The 23,005-nt window shown below is 46.5% G+C and overlaps 1 protein-coding gene across 2 annotated transcripts in view; it reads right to left on the bottom strand.

The window, feature by feature from the left end:
• The window catches only part of LOC139540733 (zinc finger protein GLIS1-like), a 246,306-nt gene that overhangs the window by 24,805 nt on the left and 198,496 nt on the right, over positions 1-23,005 (bottom strand). The window contains exons 5-8 of one of the 2 annotated variants that reach the window (XM_071344650.1): positions 10,346-10,507; positions 7,182-7,280; positions 3,490-3,667; positions 121-307 (exon numbers count right to left, since the gene is read on the bottom strand). In XM_071344650.1, the coding sequence (XP_071200751.1) occupies positions 121-307; positions 3,490-3,667; positions 7,182-7,280; positions 10,346-10,507 (626 nt within the window). Of the gene's footprint in view, positions 1-120; positions 308-3,489; positions 3,668-7,169; positions 7,281-10,345; positions 10,508-23,005 lie in introns of both variants that reach the window. The other variant, XM_071344649.1, reaches the window with a different exon arrangement.

A 23,005-nucleotide genomic window follows, 5' to 3' on the forward strand; every position in this document is an offset into this window, starting at 1 on the left:
AGCCCGTTCTCCCCAATTAAGGTGCCACCAACCTCCTGCGGTATGTGACCTGTGACCACAATTCCATGTGTGCATGATGTCCATATATGATTTCACAGTAGTATGTTATAGGGGACTCACCCGTCACGTGTGCTCTCCATGGTGGACAGAGTGGACAGATGATGCGGGCTGCTCAGGTCCCGGTCCAGACGGGGCTGCCTGGGGGGCAGGTCAGGGGCGCAGGCTGAGCCAGGGGCGGGGGCTGGTCCTGGGGAGAGGAGCTCCACTGAGACACCGTGATGGGGAGTGCTGGAGCCAGTGTACAGGCCTGAAAGACAAACAAAGTTAATTCACTAAACGTGCCAACTTGAGTCCCTCACTCGGTCATGTTCCCTTTGACCAAATTAAAAATGTTTTCATGGCAACAAGCTTTTGTTTTCATAACTGATCATCCAATCAGTGAGAGCTTTGGAAAATAAAATGTTCTGTTGTTTTGTGCTGTTTGTGATTTACAGTACATTGTTTGTGCTGCCACAGGGGTTGTCCTCGGTTGTCCTTAAAATGTTTTGCTCTGGTTACAATACTATTTATTCCGTTCAATAGTATTGCGATTTCTGGTGAGAAGACTTTATAGGAATTTTGAACATGAGTGGAATTGAGAGAACTGGCACTGTGGCTCTCTCTCTGTGTGTGTGTGTGTGTGTGTGTGTGTGTGTGTGTGTGTGTGTGTGTGTGTGTGTGTGTGTGTGTGTGTGTGTGTGTGTGTGTGTGTGTGTGTGTGTGTGTGTGTGTGTGTGTGTGTGTGTGTGTGTGTGTGTGTGCGAGCGTACGTGTGTGTGCCCCTGTGCCAGTCCCTAAGTGTGTGTGTGTGTGTGTGTGTGTGTGTGTGTGTGTGTGTGTGTGTGTGTGTGTGTGTGTGTGTGTGTGTGCGAGCGTACGTGTGTGTGCCCCTGTGCCAGTCCCTAAGTATTTGTAGCAGTTTAAATGCATCTGACCTTCCTGTCTGAGCATCAGAAAAGAGTCAGTCTACAGATCTATGATCTTAATTTCAGCCAGTCTCCTACAGCAGGAAAATAATCTTGCAGCAACAGGAAATGTGAATTATTATGTGGATTATAATTAATGCACATTTTTTGCAGCGGTTTATACAGTATATTTTCATAAGGGAAAGTCAAGTCTGAAATTTCAAAGGTGAAATGACAAACTTCAGAAGCCTTTTTAAACGTCAAAACACTACAATTTTTTAAGTTATCCTGCAACAGGGTGATCAAATTAAGATTCCATATCTGTACTTCAGTTGGATGGTGATTCAGGCTCATGGCAAATCACAATGACAGCTGAGTGCTCTACTGAGAGCTCCAGTTGAAAGAGCTCAGCTCTTTCAAGGCAGTGAAGTCAGCAGGCCCCTCTGCTTCTCACTCCTTCTCCTGTACTGTAAATCTGTTCTCTCATCTCTCCTCACTCTGTCCTGTCTGTGATGTCTTTCCCAGTGTCCTGGGGGACAGCGTAGCGTCGTTGACTGTCCAGGGCAATGAGGCGGTGCGGAGAAGAGACGAGACGAGAGGAGCGCTCCTGGTTTCTGCAGTACTGTTCCCCCAGCTGTGCTCAAGTGGAAGCAGGGCCTATCTGACAGCTCTCTGAAATGGTTACAAGCTTGATTCATTACCACCAAATCATCAATCACAGACCTTAAATGGTTTCCCCTTTAGCCCCAACATCTGCTACCAGACCAGCAAACATTCTACAAATAATCGCTGTGATTGCTTCAATTTCATCGCAAGCCTCGGCGGTGCAGGGTTTCCCTGCGCGTTTGGGGATGATTGTAAGAGTGTTCTGTGTCGATTCTAAATGTTTTCTTTTTATGTGGGTTCTGAGAGGGTTATGTGATGGGCCTGAGAACATTTGGTTGTGACGGTCCTGACAAGTAGCTGACAGTTCTGAGAGTTTCCTCTGTAAGTTTTGTGAAGGTTCTTTGTGAGTTAGGAGGGGGTTCTGTAGGGTTATGAGGGGTTAGGGTGATGTTTGTGGTGGCATTAGTAGGCAGCATAGCCTACTTTCATAGCCTACTAGACTTGTAGCCTGTCATACTGAGATGGACCTATGGTCATCGACAGTAATGTGCTCTAGCAGTTGAATTTAATTTAGAAACACACTAACTGAGGTCCTAAAAGGAACAAAGATATTTTCCTGAGTAAGATCGAGCCTACTGAACATCTCTTTAGCCTTAGAAACTAAAACCTACAGATACCAAAAACCAACCAACAGGAAACATAAGATTCACAGCAACGAGAAGTGCTACTCATTGTCAGCTATAGAAGTGTCAACGTTGAAGAGCCTCCCTACTCTGCCCATCCTGCCGACTCTCCTCCCTCTGTTGGCTAGAGAACAAAGCTCAACACATGCAACGATGAATCCCATTTAATTTCGCCTGGCATAAACCCTAACAAACCCGTCGTCCTCGAACGCCTCCTAATCAACCAATGCGGCCACAGCAACACAACAGCTCCTGCGGGCTAGAAACCATTTGCACATTTTGTCACAATTGGAGCTAGCAACACATCCACTCAAAACAGAGGGAGAGGAGAAGGAAATATGCCAGTATTTCAAGAATCAATTCAATAATCAAAGACAACTGGAGCTCTCATAGTCCCATTACAATAACAGAGAGAGATGGGGAGTTTGGATTGGACAAACTGAGCAAACAACGACAGATGTGTCCATAAACTGTGGACACTGCAGGGCATCTCTCCTCTCCTACATCGTAACCCTGTATTTGATCCTGCTCATCAACCTCTCTTTCGCAAGCCATTTGACTGTAGTATAGTTTTTTGGGATCTCAATAGAGAGACTTCCAAGTTGAATCAAAAAGAATGTGAATCGGAAGATGTTCATATTCAGCATTAATTGCAAATCACAAATGTTAGCCATTTGCAGATGTTCCTTATTATGACATCTCAGTTTGATTTCCACCAAGTCCTAAATAACTCTCAACTAGCGGTCTCAACCAGCGGTTTCAGCCAGCGGTCTCAACCAGCGGTCTCAACCAGCGGGAAGGGAGGCGAAAGTTTCTCGTAAAACACGAAGGACTTGTTTCTCCAAACCGAATCAGGTATAATTAACGCATCAGGTGTCACATTCAGCATGAGATTGAGCTGAAGACACTCAGGACAATTGTCCTCAAAGCTGCAAATCAGCCCTGAGACAGTGTCTGCCAGTCTATCATGTCAAAATGTCAACGTTTACTGTAATATTAAAGATAGGTCAGTGTGTCGGTTGGTGAATTGGGGGTTAAGGGTTGGAGTAGGATGAAGTTGTCCTGGCCTAGAAGCTGAGCTAAGGTCAGTTTTGCATTAGAATATATTTTTTTTTTGGGAAAGATGATCCTAGATCTGAAAGCTGAGCTGGTCTTAGATCCTACAGGCACCTTTTACCTGGAGAATTAGGGTTCTGGGGTTATTGGTTAGCGGTTAAGGGTGAGGGGTTAGGGGGGGTAGAGTGACCTCCGTGCACCTGTGAAGATGTCCTGGCCCAGTCCCGGGGAGCGGCCATCCTTCCCGTTGAACAAATGCTGCTGCGAGGGGGTGGGGCAGTGCAGGTGCTGGTGCTGAGAGGGGGCAGAGCCCTGCAGGTGGTGCACAGACAGACACTCACTCAGGATGTCCTGCTCCAGGTGGGGGCAGGGCCTCAGCTGTCAATCAAGCAGAGAAGGGGAGGGGTTGTTGGACAATACATACAGGTGATTAGGAAGCATGAATTTCAGAGTTTGGTTGGACATCTTTCATACCAACACAAAGCCATGACATGAACAGCGATAACCTGTCTTTCTGCAATTGTATCTGGATGCGCAAACACACATGAAACTGCAGTCTATCACGCATTCCATGCCGGGGTGGAATTGGGGCAGCGTATTTGGGAACACTACTCCCAAAGTGAAAACATTACTATGACATGAAAAACGTGTTTTTGAGCTGAATTCCTGCACTCCCAGTGGATTTAGTTACCAATCTAAATCCACGTTTTAAATTCCAACCCTGGGTATATTAAGCTAGCAGTGGTTTCAAGGGAATCTACATCAGTTGGAATGATAGCTAGGTAGTCTGTCTTACAGATCAGTGAAATGGTTTACTCTCTTCTATACATCAGTGCAGTGGCTTGCACTGTAGTAAAATGTTATCGTAGGGTATGGTACAGGCCAAGGCAGTGCATTGCAGGAATCCTAACAACCATGTCTTTCTTCCCTTTCATCTGCAGGAGTACCTACCTGTCCCACTGGGCACAGACGTCAATTCAACGTCTATTCCACGTTGGCTCAACGTCATCGAAATGACGTGGAAACCATGTTGATCCAACCCGAGTGTGCCCAGCGGGGTGGTGACGTCAGGACATGGTTGATCACACCGAATGCCTGGTTTTAAACTGAAGGTAAAGGCAGGGATGTTTTTTATCCAACATGATTCTATGGTGTGGCTGGAAAGTTGCTGGACTGACGGGATAGGTGTGATCCCTCTATGGCTCTAATGAGAATCTCGTCGTTCTCTAGTCTCGTGGGCTGGTTTGCTCAGTTGATTAGAGCGCAGCGCTAACCATGTAAGGTTGTGGGTTTGATCCCAAACGAGGCTATATTTATCTATAGATTGCTCCACATATAAGCCACACTGAACGTCAGTCTCTCTCTTTCTGTATTCGAGCATCTGTTAAAAAGGCTGTAGTGTAATGTCAACCACTCTACGCGGACAGCGACGCCGACATAAGAAACATCAGGGCTATGGTAAGAATAAAAGGACATTTGTGTAAACTGGCCCACAAGCACAAAAGTCTTTAATAAAGCATGGAATCAGTTCGTTAGCGGTGGCATTTCAACCACAGAGACTGAGAGGAAATGACAGGCTTCAACGCCCGCTTCCCGACCACAGGCAGCCCACTTATTAGGACCAGGAGAAAGAGAGGGATCAGGAAAACTAGTCCATCTAGCTATCATTCTGTTCGTCCATTCTCTCGTTTACAGGTTGGACAAGCCAACGGAGCGAGCCAAGAGGATAGATACGCGGTTCGAAGCGTGCACTGCCTCGCTCACAGATATCCCAACAGATTAGTATGCCAGGACTGCCATCAGAACTAATTCAACGGAATTCATTCAGGATGGATTTAATAGCCAGTCTGGATGGATATTTGAGTTGGCATGAGGCTTTTCCTTTTATATCTGAGCCCTTGAATCAAGATTCCAGATGGAACGCTGTCTCTACGTATCACAGACCGGTTCGACAATCCTCACATTGTAAGTTGACACCCGGACAACGTCAGTAAGTGACCGAACACATGTGGTGATTGGCAACCGTTCCTTACGAGCGCCTTGCAACAATTCATCAAGTCTAATTGGGCCTCTGCCTTTCGCAACATGACGCTATAACAGATTTGGATTGTCTTTTTTTTCTATTCCGAGATAGAGTGAGCGGGTTTCTTTGACGTGTGTCCACAACATCTGGCCACTGGGGGTATACGGCTCGAGCTACAGCTTATTAACAATGGTGCAAGCCTCACATGTTTCTGTTTAACAGCAATGGTAAGCAAAGGAACACATTATCCAGGCCCGGCCACCACCGCTCAAGCCCTTTAGACACAATGAGACCATTCTGTCTCTCCATTCTCCCCATATTTACCGAGCCCGATCAGCAGAAGAGTGTGCTGTTGACCACGAACATGACGAAATGTGGTCCAACCTGATGTGGTCCAACCAGGGAAATGGTTTTCAAAGGCTCTGCTAAATTAAACCAACTGTGTGGAGCCGCGAGGAAGAGTAAGCACTAGAGCGGAGATGATTACACCTACTGGGGACATTTGCGACGCATGTGGCCTGACAAGACCGACAAGAGTCCTAACATGCTCTCAGTCGTCATTGAATTTCTTCACTTTGACTTGAAGAGCACCGGCGAAACTGGGCTCGTCTCTTTTGAATGTCAGCCATTTAACATTTGGTTGATCCGCATGGCGGAGTGGACCCTTTTTCCCGGCTTTTAAGTCATCAACAAGTCATCGATGTGCTACGCACTACTTACCTGGAAACGAGAACCAAGGACTAGCGCTAATATCGAGGGTCCTCCCGCTGGGGTGAAGAGGATTGTGGACCACAGGAAATGGAGGACCGAGCATGCCCCCATTCTCATCGACAGGGCTGTAGTGGAGCAGGTTGAGAGCTTAAAGTTCCTTGGTGTCCACATCACCAACAAACTAACATGGTCCAAGCACACCAAGACAGTCGTGAAGAGGGCACGACAAAACCTATTCCCCCTCAGAAGATAAAATATTTGGCATGGGTCCTAAGAACCGCAAAAGGTTCTACAGCTGCACCATCGAGAGCATCCTGACTGGTTACATCACTGCCTGTTATGGCAACTGCTCTGCCTCTGACCGCAAGGGTAGTGCGTACGGCCCAGTACAACACCGGGCCAAGCTTCCTGTCATCCAGAACCTCTATACCAGGCGGTGTCATAGGAAAGCCCCAAAAAATTGTCAAAGACTCCAGCCACCCTAGTCATAGACTGTTCTCTCTGCTACCGCACGGCAAGCGGTAACGGAGCGCCATGTCTAGGACCAAGAGGCTTCTAAACAGCTTCTACCCCCAAGCCATAAGACTCCTGAACATCTAATCAAATGGCTACCCAGGCTATTTGCATTTCCCACCCCCCCACCCCACCTCCTCTTTTACGCCGCTGCTACTCTCTATTATTATCTATGCATAGTCACTTAAATAACTCTACCTACATGTACATATTACCTAAATTACCTCGACTAACTGGTGCCCCCGTACATTGGCTCTGTACCGGTACCCCCTGTATATAGCCTCGCTATTGTTATTTTACTGCTGCTCTTTAATTACTTGTTCCTTTTATGTATTATTCTTATTCTTATTTTTTTAACTGCATTGTTGGTTAGGGGCTCGTAAGTAAGCATTTCACTGTACGGTCTACACCTGTTGTATTCGGCAAATGTGACTAATAAAATTTGATTTGATTTGAGTTAACTGGTCAGTGTGAGATGTACAGTGTGAGAAAGTGGAGGCTGGAGAAGGGAGGATGGCTCCTTCAATGAATTCTGGCCATGACAATGAGCCTATCCTCTGATTTAAAGTGACAGCTTTTTTTGGGGGGGGAGGGTCGTCAGTAAATTCTCTCACTCTCTCTTGAGTGTCTTACCTTTCTACGCACCTGTTGCTCTTTGGCCGAGTGGATCTTGACATGTTTGCGTAGGGAGCTGGGGTCGGTGTAGCGCTTGGTGCATCCAGGGATCTGACATGCGTACGGTTTCTATAGAGCATGATGAACATATGAATAGTGTAGGACAAGTGTCGGATTGCAAGCGACTAGTTATTGCGTAATGACAGTGCAGTGAAGCAACCCCAAGTCAAAGCAACCTAACATTTCGAAATGGATTCGTACAAAACCACATGTGAACTCAGGAACATGCAGTAGGCACTAAGTTACAAAGAAGAAGAAGAGCAAAAATCAAGAACAAAAATGCACACAAAAAAAAAAAACACACAGAAGAGTAATGAAATGCGATGAAATAAGAAGGCAAAGATAGCCTCCTACCTTTCAGCTGAGAATACAGAGAGCAATTGAAGAAATTGAGGGCAAGAGAGAAGGAATGAGAAAGAGAGTGAAGAGAAAATATAAAACATAAATTGAATGAAAATATTCAATTTGACAACATTTCTTTTAAAGCACTACAAGAAATCACATTTAAAGTAGCACTTTGGTGCTCCGTAGAAGATTGATGGCGTAAAGATCACATTTGCTATAAGGTCTATAAAGATATATTCTCGTGAAGTTATAGTGCAAACTGCGCCAAAAGATGTGAGGGGGCACTAAACATGATCACCAAAAGCAACAAGCACTTCGCTACACCCGCAATAACATCTGCTAAATATGTGTATGCGACCAATAACATTTGATTGGATCACTACACCAGTGGTGTAAAAACGACTGCACTCCCTGTCATTAACTTTCCTCATCGTCACACAATATTACTGAAGAAAACACAGCATGCAGCCTGATGATGGAGATATTTTCCCCTTGTGTTTACCTGACCAAAAGCATGTGGACACGTGCTCATCAAACATCGCATTCCAAAATCATGGGTATTAATATGGAGTTGGTTCCCCCTTTGCTGGTATAACAGCCTCCACTCTTCTGGGAAGGCTTTTCACTACAACATTGCTGCGGGGACTTGCTTCCATTCAGCCACAAGAGCATTAGTGAGTTCGGGCACTGATGTTGGGGGATTAGGCCTGGCTCGCAGTCCTTGTTCCAATTCATCACAAAGGTGTTCAATGGGGTTGAGGTCAGGGCTCTGGGTAGGCCAGTCAAGTTCTTCCACACCGATCTCAACAAACCATTTCTGTATGGACCTCGCTTTGTGGACGGGGGCATTGTCATGCTGAAACAGGAAAGGGCCTTCCCCAAACTGTTGTCACAAAGTTGGATGCACAGAATCGTCTAGAATGTCATTGTATGCTGTAGCGTTAAGATTTCCCTCCACTGGAACTAAGGGGCCTAGCCCGAACTATGAAAAACAGCCCCAGACAATTTCTCCTCCACCAAACTTTACAGTTGGCACTATGCATTTGGGCAGGTAGCATTCTCCGGGCATACGCCAAACCGAGATTCATCCGTCAGACTGCCAGATGGTGAAGTGTGATTCATCACTTCAGAGAACACGTTTCCACTGCTCCAGAGTCCAATAGCGGAAACCTTTACCCACTCCAGCCAACGCATGGCATTGTGCATGGTGATCTTAGGCTTGTGTGCGGCTGCTCGGCCATGGAAACCCATTCCATGAAGCTCCAGTTATTGTGTTGAAATTGCTTCCAGAGGCAGTTTGGAACTCGGTAGTGAGTGTTGCAACCGAGGACAGACGATTTTTACTTGCTACGTGCTTCAGCACTCAGCGGTTCAGTTCTGTGAGCTTGTGTGGCCTACCACTTTGCAGCTGAGCCGTTGTTGCTCCTAGATGTTTCCACTACACAATAACAGCACTTACAGTTACCCCGGGGCAGCTCTAGCAGGGCAGAAATTTGACGAACTGATTTGTTGGAAAGGTGGCATCCTATGACGGTGCCACGTTGAAAGTCCCTGAGCTCTTCAGTAAGGCCATTCCACTGCCAATGTTTGTCTATGGAGATTTAATGGCTGAGTGCTCGATTTTTATATACCTGTCAGCAACGGGTGTGGCTGAAATAGCCGAATCCACTCATTTGAAAAGGGGTGTCCACATACTTTTGTATAGTGTATGTATTTTCTCTCTATATACAGTGGAATATAAGTTGGCCATTAAAGTGAAAGGTGATACGCCTCTTTATTAGTTCTCCGTTTGTACCTCGCTCATTTCTGTAAATAACACATTGTTATTCCAAGCCGCTCTCAGCACCACTCATCTCTGCCCTGTTTGTTATTCCTACGCAACGCCACCCCGACACAGACCCAATGAGTGGAGAAAAGAGCCGGCGAGGGAGAAAAAAAAACACACACAACTTCTTTCTAGTATAAATATCATAGTTGAAAATGATTTTTCCCCAAAGTGTGTTTGGCAGGGTGGCGGGCGGCGGAATTAGACTCTCGGTGGGGCGCTAATGTGCGGCCATCAGCGTCTTGGGCTGGTGGTGGAATTGGCTGTGGCAGTACGGTAGTGAGGCTGGGGGGCTGAGGCTGGTTGAGGCCTGTGGACTGTGATAAAGTAGGACGTTGGAGGAGTAACGGAGACAGGAGGAATGAGTAGTGGCTGACTCAGGCTTTCCCTTCCTCTATATACAGTCATTGGTTACCCCCCTTTAGCAGAGAGAGACAAGGCAAAGCCCTGTCTGAGCCGAATGCTCCACGCTAACCTAACCGCTGCTTATTTCACATACTGTGACTCGAATCGGACTAATGGAAGTGATATTTCAATGATCTGTAGCCTGCCGTGGCACCGGCACAGCCTCTGGCTGATGGAGGGAGTGTGGGGCGAGTGAGAACGGCGTGTTACTCCCTGACTGATGGTTCGCTTATTGAACTGTGACACTGTCAAGGGATGGAAATGGGCATTGAGGTTTGGAAATGGGCACTGACTCTTTCATGTGTACAATTCCATTTTCCTTTACGTTTAGTGAATGGCAGCCTTGGAAAGGAAGGGGAAAAGAAGGGAAATCTAAACAAACACTTGTTAAATCAAAATCCCCCATACACATACACCGTAACCAGGGTTGGAAGTTTGGTGAACCCTGATTCAAACCCCTTATAACAGCCTTGATCCATGATCTACAGCAGAAAGGAAACAGGAGGTAGGAATTGTGGGTAGTAGAACCAGAGTGGAGGCTGTCTCCATGTGTTCTGACCGTGTCCAGGTGAGTGCGCTGGTGCTTGGCCCGGTCGCTGGAGTTGCTGAAAGCTTTCTGGCAGCCGGGGTGCTGGCACAGGTAGGGCTTCTCCCCCGTGTGGCTCCGTAGGTGGATCTTTAGGTTCTCCAGGCGGGAAAAGGCCTTGGTGCAGCCCTCAAACTGCAGGAGAGGATAGAAACACACACACAGAGAGAGAGAGAGAGAGAGAGAGAGAGAGAGAGAGAGAGAGAGAGAGAGAGAGAGAGAGAGAGAGAGAGAGAGAGAGAGAGAGAGAGAGAGAGAGGAGAGAGAGGAGAGAGAGGAGAGAGAGGAGAGAGAGGAGAGAGAGGAGAGAGAGGAGAGAGAGAGGAGAGAGAGAGAGAGAGAGAGAGAGAGAGAGAGAGAGAGAGAGAGAGAGAGAGAGAGAGAGAGAGAGAGAGAGAGAGAGATCAATAAGAGAGGAAGGCTGTACAGTAAACAGTGGTACAATGAAGCCACTGTGTCCATGTACCTCTGTGACTCAGAGCAGCGCATGCTCCCACTCATTCCCCCACTCCTTCTATCAGTCACATAGCTGGGTCCCTTCCTTGCAATGACACCAGGCCATGGAAACTAACAGATACTGTACCGCTTCAATTTTCACATGGGCTGGGAACTTGTGTTTCCACAGACCACTGTAAAAAGCTATTAGTAACCAAATTACATTGATTTAATCCCAAATGGCACCTTTTTCCCTGTTTAGTACACAACGTTTGACCAGGGCCCGTAGGGTTCTGGTCAAAAGGAGTGCATTATTTAGGGAATAGGGTGCCATTTGGGACTCAGTCATTGTCATATGAGCCAGGAACACCTCACATCTGTATTTTACAGATGTAGGATCTTACTTTGAGCCAGTTTGCTACAGCAGGAAAATAATCCTGCAGAGAGTGGAAATATGAATTATTATGTGGATTATAATTAATATACATTTTAATATACATTTACAATTAATTTACATCTTTCTTATGGGAAAACCAAGTCTGAAATTTCTAAATTGAAATGACAAACTTCAGAAGCCTTTTCAAACCTGAAATACACTACAAGTTTTACATTTCCTGCATTGCAGGAAAGTTCTTCTGCAACAGGGTGATCAAATTTAGATCCCACATCTGTATACACATGCCTACAGTATTAGTATTACTACAACTTGCTATGTAGCTACTGGTGAGGCTACAGTGCAGGGAGACGATAGTAAGCCCATACTACCAAGAGACAGGTAGTGGGTTGCAGGAGAAACGAAAGTAAACCTATACTGTACAGTGACAGTTAATGGGTGACATGCAGAGCATAGTAGATGAGGGTAGATGAACTAGATAAGTGGCAGTGAGTGTAAACAAGCCCATTACATCTGATCCTGACTGGCCACTCAGCCCATTTGATCCTATCCACTCAGCCAATGGACACCACAGATTTGCTAGCACACCCATTATTCATGAGTCTGCTCGCATATCCTCCCCCCGCTCATCAACACAAACACGGCTGATTGGGTGAGACAGTGGCCATCCTCCTCCTCCTCTATGCACGCTACTGTATACAGCCATTAAGTGTATGGAGCACCACTGTACATGTAGAGTACAGTACACATCAATGTAACTTATATCCCGCTTCATTAATCTGCCTTAACCATTCACGGGGACTCGCGGCAGTGGCTACGGTTAGCCTGACATCAATACCAGTCATGGTTGCTATCATGGTCCACAACAATGAGAGCCTTTGGGGTCACTGAGGAGCATCGCATCAAGGCCCTTTCCGTTACAATTACTTTCCTGTTACCCTATCTGAGGGCTCTGCCGGCTCCACCTCCCTGGCTATTATGCATCGATCAGGGGCGTGGACACACACACATGCGTGCGAGCAAACGCACACACACACACACGTAGGGAGGGGACTAGTAGGGTCGTCTCACTCTGTGGCCTGGGCAGCAGTGAAACCTGACATGGAGGAACTGCTCTCTATTGTCCCCTGACCTTTAGTGAAGCCTCTGCGTGTGTGCGTGTGTGCGTGTGTGCGTGTGTGCGTGTGTGCGTGTGTGCGCGTGTGTGTGTGTGTGTGTGTGTGTGTGTGTGTGTGTGTGTGTGTGTGTGTGTGTGTGTGTGTGTGTGTGTGTGTGTGTGTGTGTGTGTGTGTGTGTGTGTGTGTGTGTGTGTGTGTGTGTGTGTGTGTGTGTGTGTGTGTGTGTGTGTGTGTGTGTGTGTGTGTGTGTGTGTGCACTGGGCTGGGGAGTGTCGGGTTACGCCCAAGGAGAGAGACACACCATTCTTCTAATGGCCCTTCAGTCCTGATCTGAGCTCAATGCTCAGACATGGCCTCCTTCATTCACTCACAGCACAGGCAGGAAGCGCCCTCTATTCACAGCCCCCTGCATTTAATATGGACGAAACCTAACCCTGTCATGGGAGAGCTGGGTCAGATGACCGAGGTTTTGTGTGCGTGTGTGTGTGTGTGTATGTTTGTCCGTGCCTGTCTAAATGTGCTATTCAAACATAAAAAAAAGAGACCAGAAGATTCCTTTGTCTCACCACACTCACATAGCTTACTCATCAGCACAACAGCTCCGTACTTAGCAACCCCATAGAGACTCGTGTTTTTGTTGTGATAAGTGGACACCTTAAAGCCGTTAACACACACACGCACACACACAGCCGTAGTGGCAGTCGTTTGGATTGTAGGAAGGGCAAGGATAAATATCACACAGAAGACATGATACGGCATGTAATGTACAGTAGATTTCAGCACACTAATGTCATGGGATCAAACCGACCATGCTGCATCAACACAGGGCAGATAAATGTGCCTACTCAGGCCTCCTCGATCAGAGGGCTTGGGAAACATCTAAAAGTGTCAGACCACACAATACACACTGGAGTCGTATTATTCTAGAGGCAGGGTCATCAAATGTATAGGACTGAGAGGGGGGGGGGGGTGGAATTTCAATAAAATCTCAGAGAAGAAGCCCTGTATACTAGCATGCCAGTCCTGACAGACACACACCGTGCCGACTCTTGAAATACAGGGCCGAACATTTGAGTTTGGGAAAACAAATATAAACCTTATTGACGGGCCAAATGTGTGTATTTATGTAGAAGGGAAATAATCAGTATTTCATTCTTTCTTTGACGTAATACAAATTTGAAGCTAAATGAGAGTTCTAGGTCCGTGGAGAAAAAGCGTGCTAATCATGTTGCTCTGGATATTAAAGTGCCCGAGGTCGGCTGGCAGTGAGACGGTGCCTGTGTCCCAAATGGCACCCTTTAGCCCACACAGAGCCCTAGAATAGGGAGCCATTTGGGATGCAGGCAGGGAGGGTGAAGTTTCCCCGCCTGTTGAGAGCCTACTACCACCGCTGGGCAAGGGCACATGATTCACAGGACATTGGTTTACTGACCGGCTCATAGAGCATTTACTGTGCATGGTCAGGTGTTGCTAACCTGCCAGTCAAAATGGCATCTGTTAGTGTAGTGGGTTACTGGGAAGGTGTCGGCAAAGTCGAAAGCACGACTGGGGCATAGGTTGAAGTTCTACAGCGTGCGTATAACTTTGCTGCTGTGTGAGAGCTATTGAAGCTATTTTGTACGGAGAAGAAAAAAATGTCACAAGGAATTTGGTTGTTTATTTTTCCGTAAAATGGATGAGCATAGACGTAAAACAGGATGACAAGGAAGAAGGTATGGGTGGGAAGGCTTGGAGCCAGCCGAGGTGTCGAAACCACACAGGACAGCTTCAGCTTCTTCTAAACACGTCTTTGATATTATTTGTGAAAGCAGTTTAGACGCTAATCACATGAATTACTTTAAACATGTTTGGATTTCCCCTCTGAATGATTGGTTCTAAGGTAAACGGGCTCAATAACCACACGAAGGGAGCAGGCGAGCAGGGCCTGAGCAGCGTTTGACACCGTCTCACTCTGAGAGGGCGGCTTGGGCAGCTCGGTAAACATTGGGGTGACGGTGGGTACTGACATGGCCGAGGGGCCGGCAGCCGATCACAACAGACAGCTTATGGGCCCAGAGAGCTGGGCTGTGAAGGTACAGCGAGCTTGAGGCCTTCATGGGAAATTAATTCTGACTGGCAAAGAGAAGCCCAAACAGTTGGCCGCCTAAATGGCCGCAGTGTACCGCTAACCTACAAAAAAGAGCTCATTAGAAAGAGCCTGACTGAGATGCCGGAGAAGATCGAAACAAACCGCCCATTTATTGCGTGGCGTTGGGGGGAAAAAGCTGCCGCTGACATCTCAGACATCATTTTGATAGAAAGCCTTGAGAAAGAAAGAGAGGTAAATAAAGAGAGAGAAAGAGAGAGAGAGATGAAACGAAACAAGAGTTTTCTCAGGAGGTTAATTTCTTTAGAAATGCACTGTATTCGACTGTATCACCTCCTCAATGTGCTTTTTGTGAGGAATAACTTTTCGAAAGTTCTTTCTCTCGACAGCTATAGTCTCCAGTGTTGCTGCTGACAGGAGGGAATCCTTTGAGATCAGTGAAACCCCAGGGCCCTGTCATGTTTCTGGCCTGCTCTCACCACCATCCGTTTGACTGGCGGCTTCTGACTAATGATGAGAGGAATGGGATTAAAATGTTTGGCTGCTAACTAGCATGAAATCCCTATTACTCATTTTGAGAGGACCTTTAGTAAACGCAATAGGTACTCCGGGGTTTAACGAGGCCCACCGGTTTTCCGCTTTGATTAATTTCAGCTAATGCATCGAGGCTCTGTAATTGCATAAGCTTCTAACGGGGTGAAGTGTTCTCTTAAGGCCTAATCTGGGAATCCAACACACCGCCACAGAATAAAACCCTAGATAAAAAGTTATACTGGTTCCTTTTCAGTATTATTCTAATCTGAAAAAAAAAATAGGTACTGGAAGTGTGTTCATTTATCACAAGGTGCCTTTTTATACGCTGACCGACGAGGAAAACCACCAACACTTCAGGATCTGTTCAGCTGAAAAATGCTGGAGCGGAGTGTTCAGGCTGCGGCTCGGGGAAACATGTGCGTTTAATCTGCCTGCTTCCAAACGCCCCGTGGCAACCACAGCAAAGAGCAGAACAACGTAAATGGATGAAATTATATCCATATGATTCAACGAGACAGCTAAGGAGAGGCAGGTTTCTCATGTGCTTCGTCAGGGTACCAAATTAAAGCCAGCTTCGCTAAAACATTTGCATTACATAGTTTACACATATCATTTCCACAGCCAAGCAGGACCCCTTTTAGCAGCCAGACTCATCTGTTGCGAATAGAGGCCCTAATTTGAATCAAAGATAGGGGATGATTTTTTTTTCTCCTTTCCATTTCTCAATGCTGGATGGAGATGAATTCACACACACTTTACTTTGTTTTTCTTTTGCGTCATTCCCCCTTATCCTCAGCCCAAACTCTCACAGCACTTGATTTATGAATGGTGAGATATGAGTACACACATACACAGCAGTGACTAAGGCAGGACTGTTGTCCAGATGGAACCGAGTGAGCGAGCGCTGCCGAAGCGATAGCTCGCTCAGCCGATAAATTGGTGGAAGGAAGTAGTCATGTAAATGACTAAAGAAATTGTTCCGATCAGCCATTTTGTACTCACACGGTCCCGCATAGTTTGGGGCAGATGAAAAAGTTTGTGAATGGCATCGTCTACAACAGGAAGCATTCCTATGATGACTAAATGAGGCATCTAGAGTAATGGCCCACCAGCTGCTCTCTGCCACAACAAGGGATGCGTCCCAAATGGCACCCTATTCCCGATATAGTGCACTACTTTTGACCAGAGCCCTATGGACCTTGGTCAAAAGTAGTGCACTATAAAGGGAATAGGGTACCATTTGGAATGAATCCTAGCACTTTTGATGGAGATTGAGGGGGAACTATATGATGGATTTGAACCCTTGTTGCTATGGGGGACTGGTATAGAACGACTTATAGAACTACTTTGGGTAAGTCTGGCTCCAGAATACATGGTGAGTCGAGTCATCATGGAAGCACTTAACCTGTTGAGACTCAGGGGCCTGCGTTCACATATGTACCAGCTTCCAGGCCCTGTATTACATTAGAGAGCTAAGATGTGATTTCCTCATGATCGGGGCATCGCTGGGTTTATGGCCCAGTTTGAGAGGGAAAGGGAAGTGGGGTCACACACGCCTACCATAGTACAGCCCTTCTCTCTTTGATAAAAGTAAAAAGGATATATCTTATTTGCTGATCTGATGACCTTCACTGTTAGCGTTCAACAGCAACTGTTCATTCCCAAGCCGGACTCCCTGTTTCCACATAAAAGCGAAAATGCCCTCAATGTGCCATTGGTTCAGTGGCACACCTTGTCTGTGTGTTATCTTGAAACTGGCCCGGGTTCATTCATACCCCCCTGTATGAAAACAGACAAACTGTGCGGGAGTTCCCATTGAAATGCACTCAACTTCCAACACAAATGGGGTCACGTTTCAGCCAAGTGACCAACCGCATCCATATCAATGCGCTCAAATGAGAGTGGACAATGTTTAGACTGCACCAGTACTAAAGCCTTAACAGTAGTAGTTTTTTTTTGGCAGACTTTCGATGTTACAGGGCAGAAGTTGACTTTTAAATCATGGTTGCGCCAACAAACAAAAAAATTCTGAAGGGGTTTCTGAAACGTCAGTCCATTTGAGATTGAGGGAAGTTCAGTTGGAGGGCTTGTGTATTGGTTACAGCCAGAGTCTTATATTTAGGAGCCCTTAGATTTTTGTTCAATGTAAGGCTCTGGTTACAGCAATGAAGATAGGTAAAAGAAAGACATTGGTTTTGGTGGACGAAAATCATTCAGGATCTTTACTCGTGTGAATAACCATTCATTGAGAGGTGATTGAAACTCATTATTCAGAGTTGGTGCGTCATGACTGTGTTTTATGGAGCTGTATCTCTCTCTCTCTGATTACTGGCCCTGTGTTTACCCTAGCTGCCCTAACCATTTCTAATAGCTAATTAGAGTGTATTACACAGCCCTGGTGCCATGACCATTAGTAGACCATCAAGGCATTAATTATAAACCTTTTCGCCGTAACTCGAACCCCCCAGAGTGAGGGGAATGTTAGTGAAAATCCTTAACACGATATGTGCTTTGAGCCGGCTGCTGGACTGATGTTACTCCCAGTCAATACCGTATCATCTGTGACAGGTCTGAGAGCAGCATCCTCTCTCCTCTCTCTGCCAACCCGGGCTCAATCTGTCCAGGACCTCTCCCTCACACCTGCTTCCATTCCCCCCTGCACCTCTTCTCTCCTCTCCACACCCCTTTCTGGGCAAAGCTCCTCTCCCTCTTGAGGCTTCAGTCGGTTCCACAATGGGGACTGTTATACAAGTGGATGGATTCAGATGCCTATTAGATGGCATTTATTAGTTGATCGCTTTGATACTTTCTTCTTCCAGATTGTTCTATGTTAAAGCAGCTTGACTCATACCGGCTCTCTCTTAATTCAATCAACCGTTTCTTCATCTCTTGAATCCCTCTCTCTGTCCACCACTGTCCCTCTCTCCCTCCTCCTGTGTACCGCTGACGTCAGTCTCTCCTGCGTCTTCCGGCTCTCCCTAACTTCGAAAAAGTAGGAAAATGTATGCGCTCACTACTGTAAGTTGCTCTCAATAAGAGTGTCCGCTAAATGACTCAAACGTAAATGTACAATGTAGCCCTCTCTCCTTCTCTACCTCTACCATCCCTCTCTCAATCTCTCTCTCTCTCTCTCTCTCTGTACCCTTCTCCCTTTTGGCAAACTGCTCCTTGTCCACGCAACAAAATAAACATTTCAGAGGCGCCGCGTGCTGCCAAGCCAAACGCCTTGACGCCACAGGCCCCATAATATTCAGAGAGAAAACAGTCGCTGCGAAATTAAACAATAGGTCAAGATGGCATTGTGATCACCACCAAGCACTGGCCCAGCAAGGCGAAGAGCCGAAGAGAGAGAAAGGGCATTTTGCGCAACTAACAGTCCCTCGGAAAGAGATCGAACAGCGAACACCGGGCGGGCATCATTCACTCTGCTGGAGAACGTCCAGACCACTAGAGCCTTCTGGGTAATGGAGAATGGAGCGGCGGCTGCCCAAGACGTGGTGAAACTGAACTGCTAACGGTGCCCTCTCGGTTTGTTCAGTTCTTAGTGTGCCAAAGTCATGCTCTCTTGTCTTCTCTCTCTGGGCGTCGGGGAGTCCAGTTTCACGCCAACGCGGGGATACGGCTGGCTGTGATATATCAGCCTGCAACCGGCGTTCAATGTGTCAGTCCTTATCAAGGCTCAAGTATATCACCCCTCATTCGTACTTCTGCAGATGTCCAAGTATTCACTTCTGAATAAATCAATTCATATCAACATTTCAGTAAGTGGTTCCATGTTCACATTTAATAAGTCAATCCCCATTCACCACCAATCTGCATTACTGTTTTGGCCCATGTTCCTAATGCCTGGCTGCAAACACATTCGTTTAAGTGCAAAAACAGTCTCTGTTCCTGAGCAATTACTTTGGACAAAAGCAACCTGCCAACTGCAGGAATTGTGAGGTTCCAGTGTTCCGATTGGTATTCCACAGTAAACGTTTTTATATTTATGGAATATTTTCCATTACATTTCTCATCAGACACTTGTTTATGTTAGCCATAATATGAGTCTGGGCCTGGCACTTGCTGGCCGCACACCGTGGCCGCACAATGTTTTTTCACATGCAATATCCATTAACAGTACCATCGGTTGACCAAATTGTGCATGACCTAATGTAAATCTTGGCTTTATCCCTTTAAAATATGAAACTTGGCACATCGGCAACACTGATTTTGGTTTCATTTTGCTCTGTGAAATGGACAATCTGAAAGGATCGGTCCTACGTGCCACAAACTTAATCGTTGTTATTACAGAAACCAAAGCTAGCAGAAGACAGGAGAAACAATAAAAAGTTCCCAGACTTATCCTTAATTCTGTAAGGAAACAAAACCAATGGTCATAAATCCAGCATAAACCTTTTACATCTATGTTAAACTAATTCCAAGGCTGAACTGATCAAATGTGAAACACATGTTTGAAGTTGTACAGGATCATTTTCTGGAGACTGTTCAGCGTCACTGGAGGGGTGTAAAACTCTATGGGACGAATGTAAATCAGATGTCTACCAATCGAACTCTCTGTTTCTGAATAAACCAAGCCAGTAGCACCAAACAATGGGGTCTGTACAACGCCACAACACAGCAGGTTAAACATTCTAGGCGCCGGTGTCATGACAAAATTCTCCACTATGACAAAGCGTACCCCATCTCCAGATGGGGAAGTTACTGCGATGTCGTTGCTCCCCCCCCCCCCCCTCTCTCTCTCTTGCTCTCTCTTTCTCTCTCTGGTCTAGGGTTGCAAAATTCAGAGAACGTTCAATAAATTCTCTGGGTTTCCAGAAATCCTGGTTGGAGGTTTGGGATTTCCTGCTTATTCTCTCCTGATTCCGGGAACCCTCCAACCGGGATTTTGGGAAAACCAGTTCCTGGAATTTTGCAACCCTACTTTGGTCTCTCTCTCTCTCTCTGGTCTCTCACTCTCTCTGGTCTCTCTCTTTCTGGAGAGAGCTCTGATACAGCTCTGTGGTGCATCTCCATTATAACAAGCAGAGTGAAGGCTTGACAGTGTAAACAGACAGAGCCTGTAGGGAGAGTGGACAGCCTCATTGGCCTGGAGGACTGAACACTTTGCTGGGGAACGCTCCCAGCTCTAATTGCCCTGCTGAATTCCAGCTGTTAGTCAGCGTTACAGAGCGCAATGTTCTGCCAACGCTATGAATGCTATGAAAAAGCTCCCAAATATGGATCACATTCACATTCACAATGTACCAAATCACTTGCAGGTATATCACACAGCGTGTTGAGTTGATTCTGGGCTGACTACTTTGGGGATGACATCATTTTTATACAATGATTCAACTAAACTCTCTTCTACTTTCCTTCTGGCCTCCTCTTCCTTTCAAAACCGTCAAATGTCACCTGCTAGCTAGCCAACCTAGCCACTGAACACCACAGTGCGTATGTCAACATAACCCTACCACATAACACATTTTATTTCAATCCATTAAAAAAATGCTAACATCCATCCCTCTCTCTCGACAGTACCAGTGTCTGTACTGTAGCTACTTTATATTAGTTGCTGGCCCAGAGTGACACTGGATCCTGGTCTGACTCTGGAGTCTGGACTGGTCTGAGTAGAGGCGTAGTCCAGGGGCTGTGGTCTGGCGGCCCTGGCTCTGAGGCAGACATGGTCTGGGTCTGGAGAAGGGCATATAAAGGTGTCTCTTGTTGCTCTGTTTATTGGGAGATGTGACGGCGGTCAGGCTAGGCGAGGTAGATGATGTTTCTCTGGGCTCAGTGGTTTGTGTGATGCGTGTCCCACTGACACCCAGCCCCCCTGCTACATCAATACCTCAACAACACCCACTCCACCTCTGGGTACTGAGAGATTTACCTCTGTCCACATACTGTTCACACACTGTCCCACACACTCCCAACAGGCCCGGCTCACACACTGTCCCACACACTCCCAACAGGCCCGGCTCACACACTGCGGCTCACAGAGAATGTTTGCGGAATGGCTGCTGCTCGGTCACAAATTGTGTCTCGTCAGTCAGTACAAAACGAGGCTAGTGTTATGTAGGGAGTACTACGCTCGAGAAAGTATATTTTTCTTTTTCCTGGTAAACTGCCTCCAAATGTTTCCATAAGAAGCTTGTCTGTCCTGAGGATTTAAATGGTTTACACGCAAGACCCCATGTTTTATATGACCCTTGACACTGCAGCATTAGAGAACCCAAAGTGCTTTGTTTGGAAGCGTTAGGAACTGTGGCAGCATCCCAAACGGCAACCCATTCCCTATATAGTGCACTACTTTTGACGAGAGTCCTATGGGAACAGAGTGGATCTGGTCTAATGAGGCCCATTACCTCAGAGGGAAATCCCAGAACACATGTTAGACCAGTGTTCTACAACAGGCCTGTTCAGGTCCCCATCCATCCCTCAGAGATCCCAGGAACGTGCCTGGACAATAGACCCTGAACACGGCTCTGTTCGTCTCTCCCATGTATTAGAAAACTGATCTGGCCCACTGGTGAGGTTAAACTGATTAAGGACTTGGATGGGACACAATTATGACACAACCACTGCGCTATGTTAGAGTCAAGCCTGTCAACTTCAGCCCGGTCGATCAGGTTTCTGATACAAAACCGTGATTAAATGTTAAGGAAATTACAAACTCAAAATATTTCATTCCAGACAAATGTAATTAGGGTATCGCATATAGTGGATCGTCCATGCTTTGATACCTGGTTACGCAGTCTGAGACAGGGGAGCTGGTTCACTGCATCTCTAACTCTGTTTCACTGTGGCTTCATAATACTTTTATCTGTGTCAGCTGTAGTGAAATGAAATATAAAAAGGACTATTGAGGCTCTTTATTAGTGGTCGTAATCATGGTTCAGCGATGGAGAGGGAGAGGGAGAGGGAGAGGGAGAGGGACAAGACTGGATTGCATTACTGTAAAGAGATTGACTGGAAAACTTTTATGGCTTGACAAGAACTTGGCCTGGCCTATTCGACAAGGAAAACAAGCAAGATCCATCTATTTCCAGGCCTTTCATTGCCATGCCAAAACATCAGTCCCAGACCATTTCTGCCAGCAGTTTCATCATACTAATATATGTATCGCATATGGTCAGTGTTTCTCCACTATTAGCATGACGCCCGAGACAGCCAAGTGGCACATAGGATCTGACAGACGGCAGAAGATAACGATGGCATGACATTATGGCTTCATTGCACCAACAGAATACATGAAATAACAATTGGACATGGTTGACCACAGGCTTGATTGATAAGAGGTTGGGAGGGTGGGTACATAAACGATTGACAGCACGCTCCGAACCAACAGTCATACAGCGGTGGTAATCATGGGTTGACACTGTCATTTCCAGATACACCACAGACGGTTACTGTGAGCTCCTATTGCTTTGTGCTCCGAATTCAATTACTCTGGGCTTTCAAATTCTAGGCAAGCTATCAGAACTCAAGTTCCCCATACAATTATCCATTTAGTCCTGACATGTTAAAAAAAAACAAAAGAAGCCTCCTCTCTCTCGTTCTCCCCTATTGCTTCTGAGTATCCATGTTTAACTGCATCGTACAGAGTTCTCCCTCCCCTTCTCCTCCAGTACAGAGTGTGTGGGTCTCTGTGAGCGCTGAGCTGGCTCATGCCTACAGACCTGGCCGTCTAGGTTAAAATTCTGAATCACATGTCTTCATAGGTAGCTGCTACCTATGCCTCTGAAAGATTGCGCGGGCTAAGCAGTCCAGACAGGCCGGAGTGTCAGCGGCTCGTACTGGTACAAACACATTAATATCAACGTCAGTCGCCGCCTGTGCCCTACGCACAGACAGCTCCGGTTTCAGGACAGCGTTCAGGGGAAAAGTCGGGTCATGTGTAGAACCTCAGTTTTAATTAGCTAATGGCACTGGCCGTTTCATCTCCTGTGTCGGAGCTGATTGCTCACAAAAGACTCCATTTACCTGGAGAAAACACCACGCCATCTTGGCAACGGACGCCGCTGTATGTCTCAACGTCTGCTTGTGGGGGATTTGGCCACTCTCTTCCAAAAATCAGTCTAATA

The sequence above is a fragment of the Salvelinus alpinus genome, chromosome 16 (genome assembly GCF_045679555.1).
Source record: "Salvelinus alpinus chromosome 16, SLU_Salpinus.1, whole genome shotgun sequence".
NCBI lineage: Eukaryota > Metazoa > Chordata > Actinopteri > Salmoniformes > Salmonidae > Salvelinus > Salvelinus alpinus.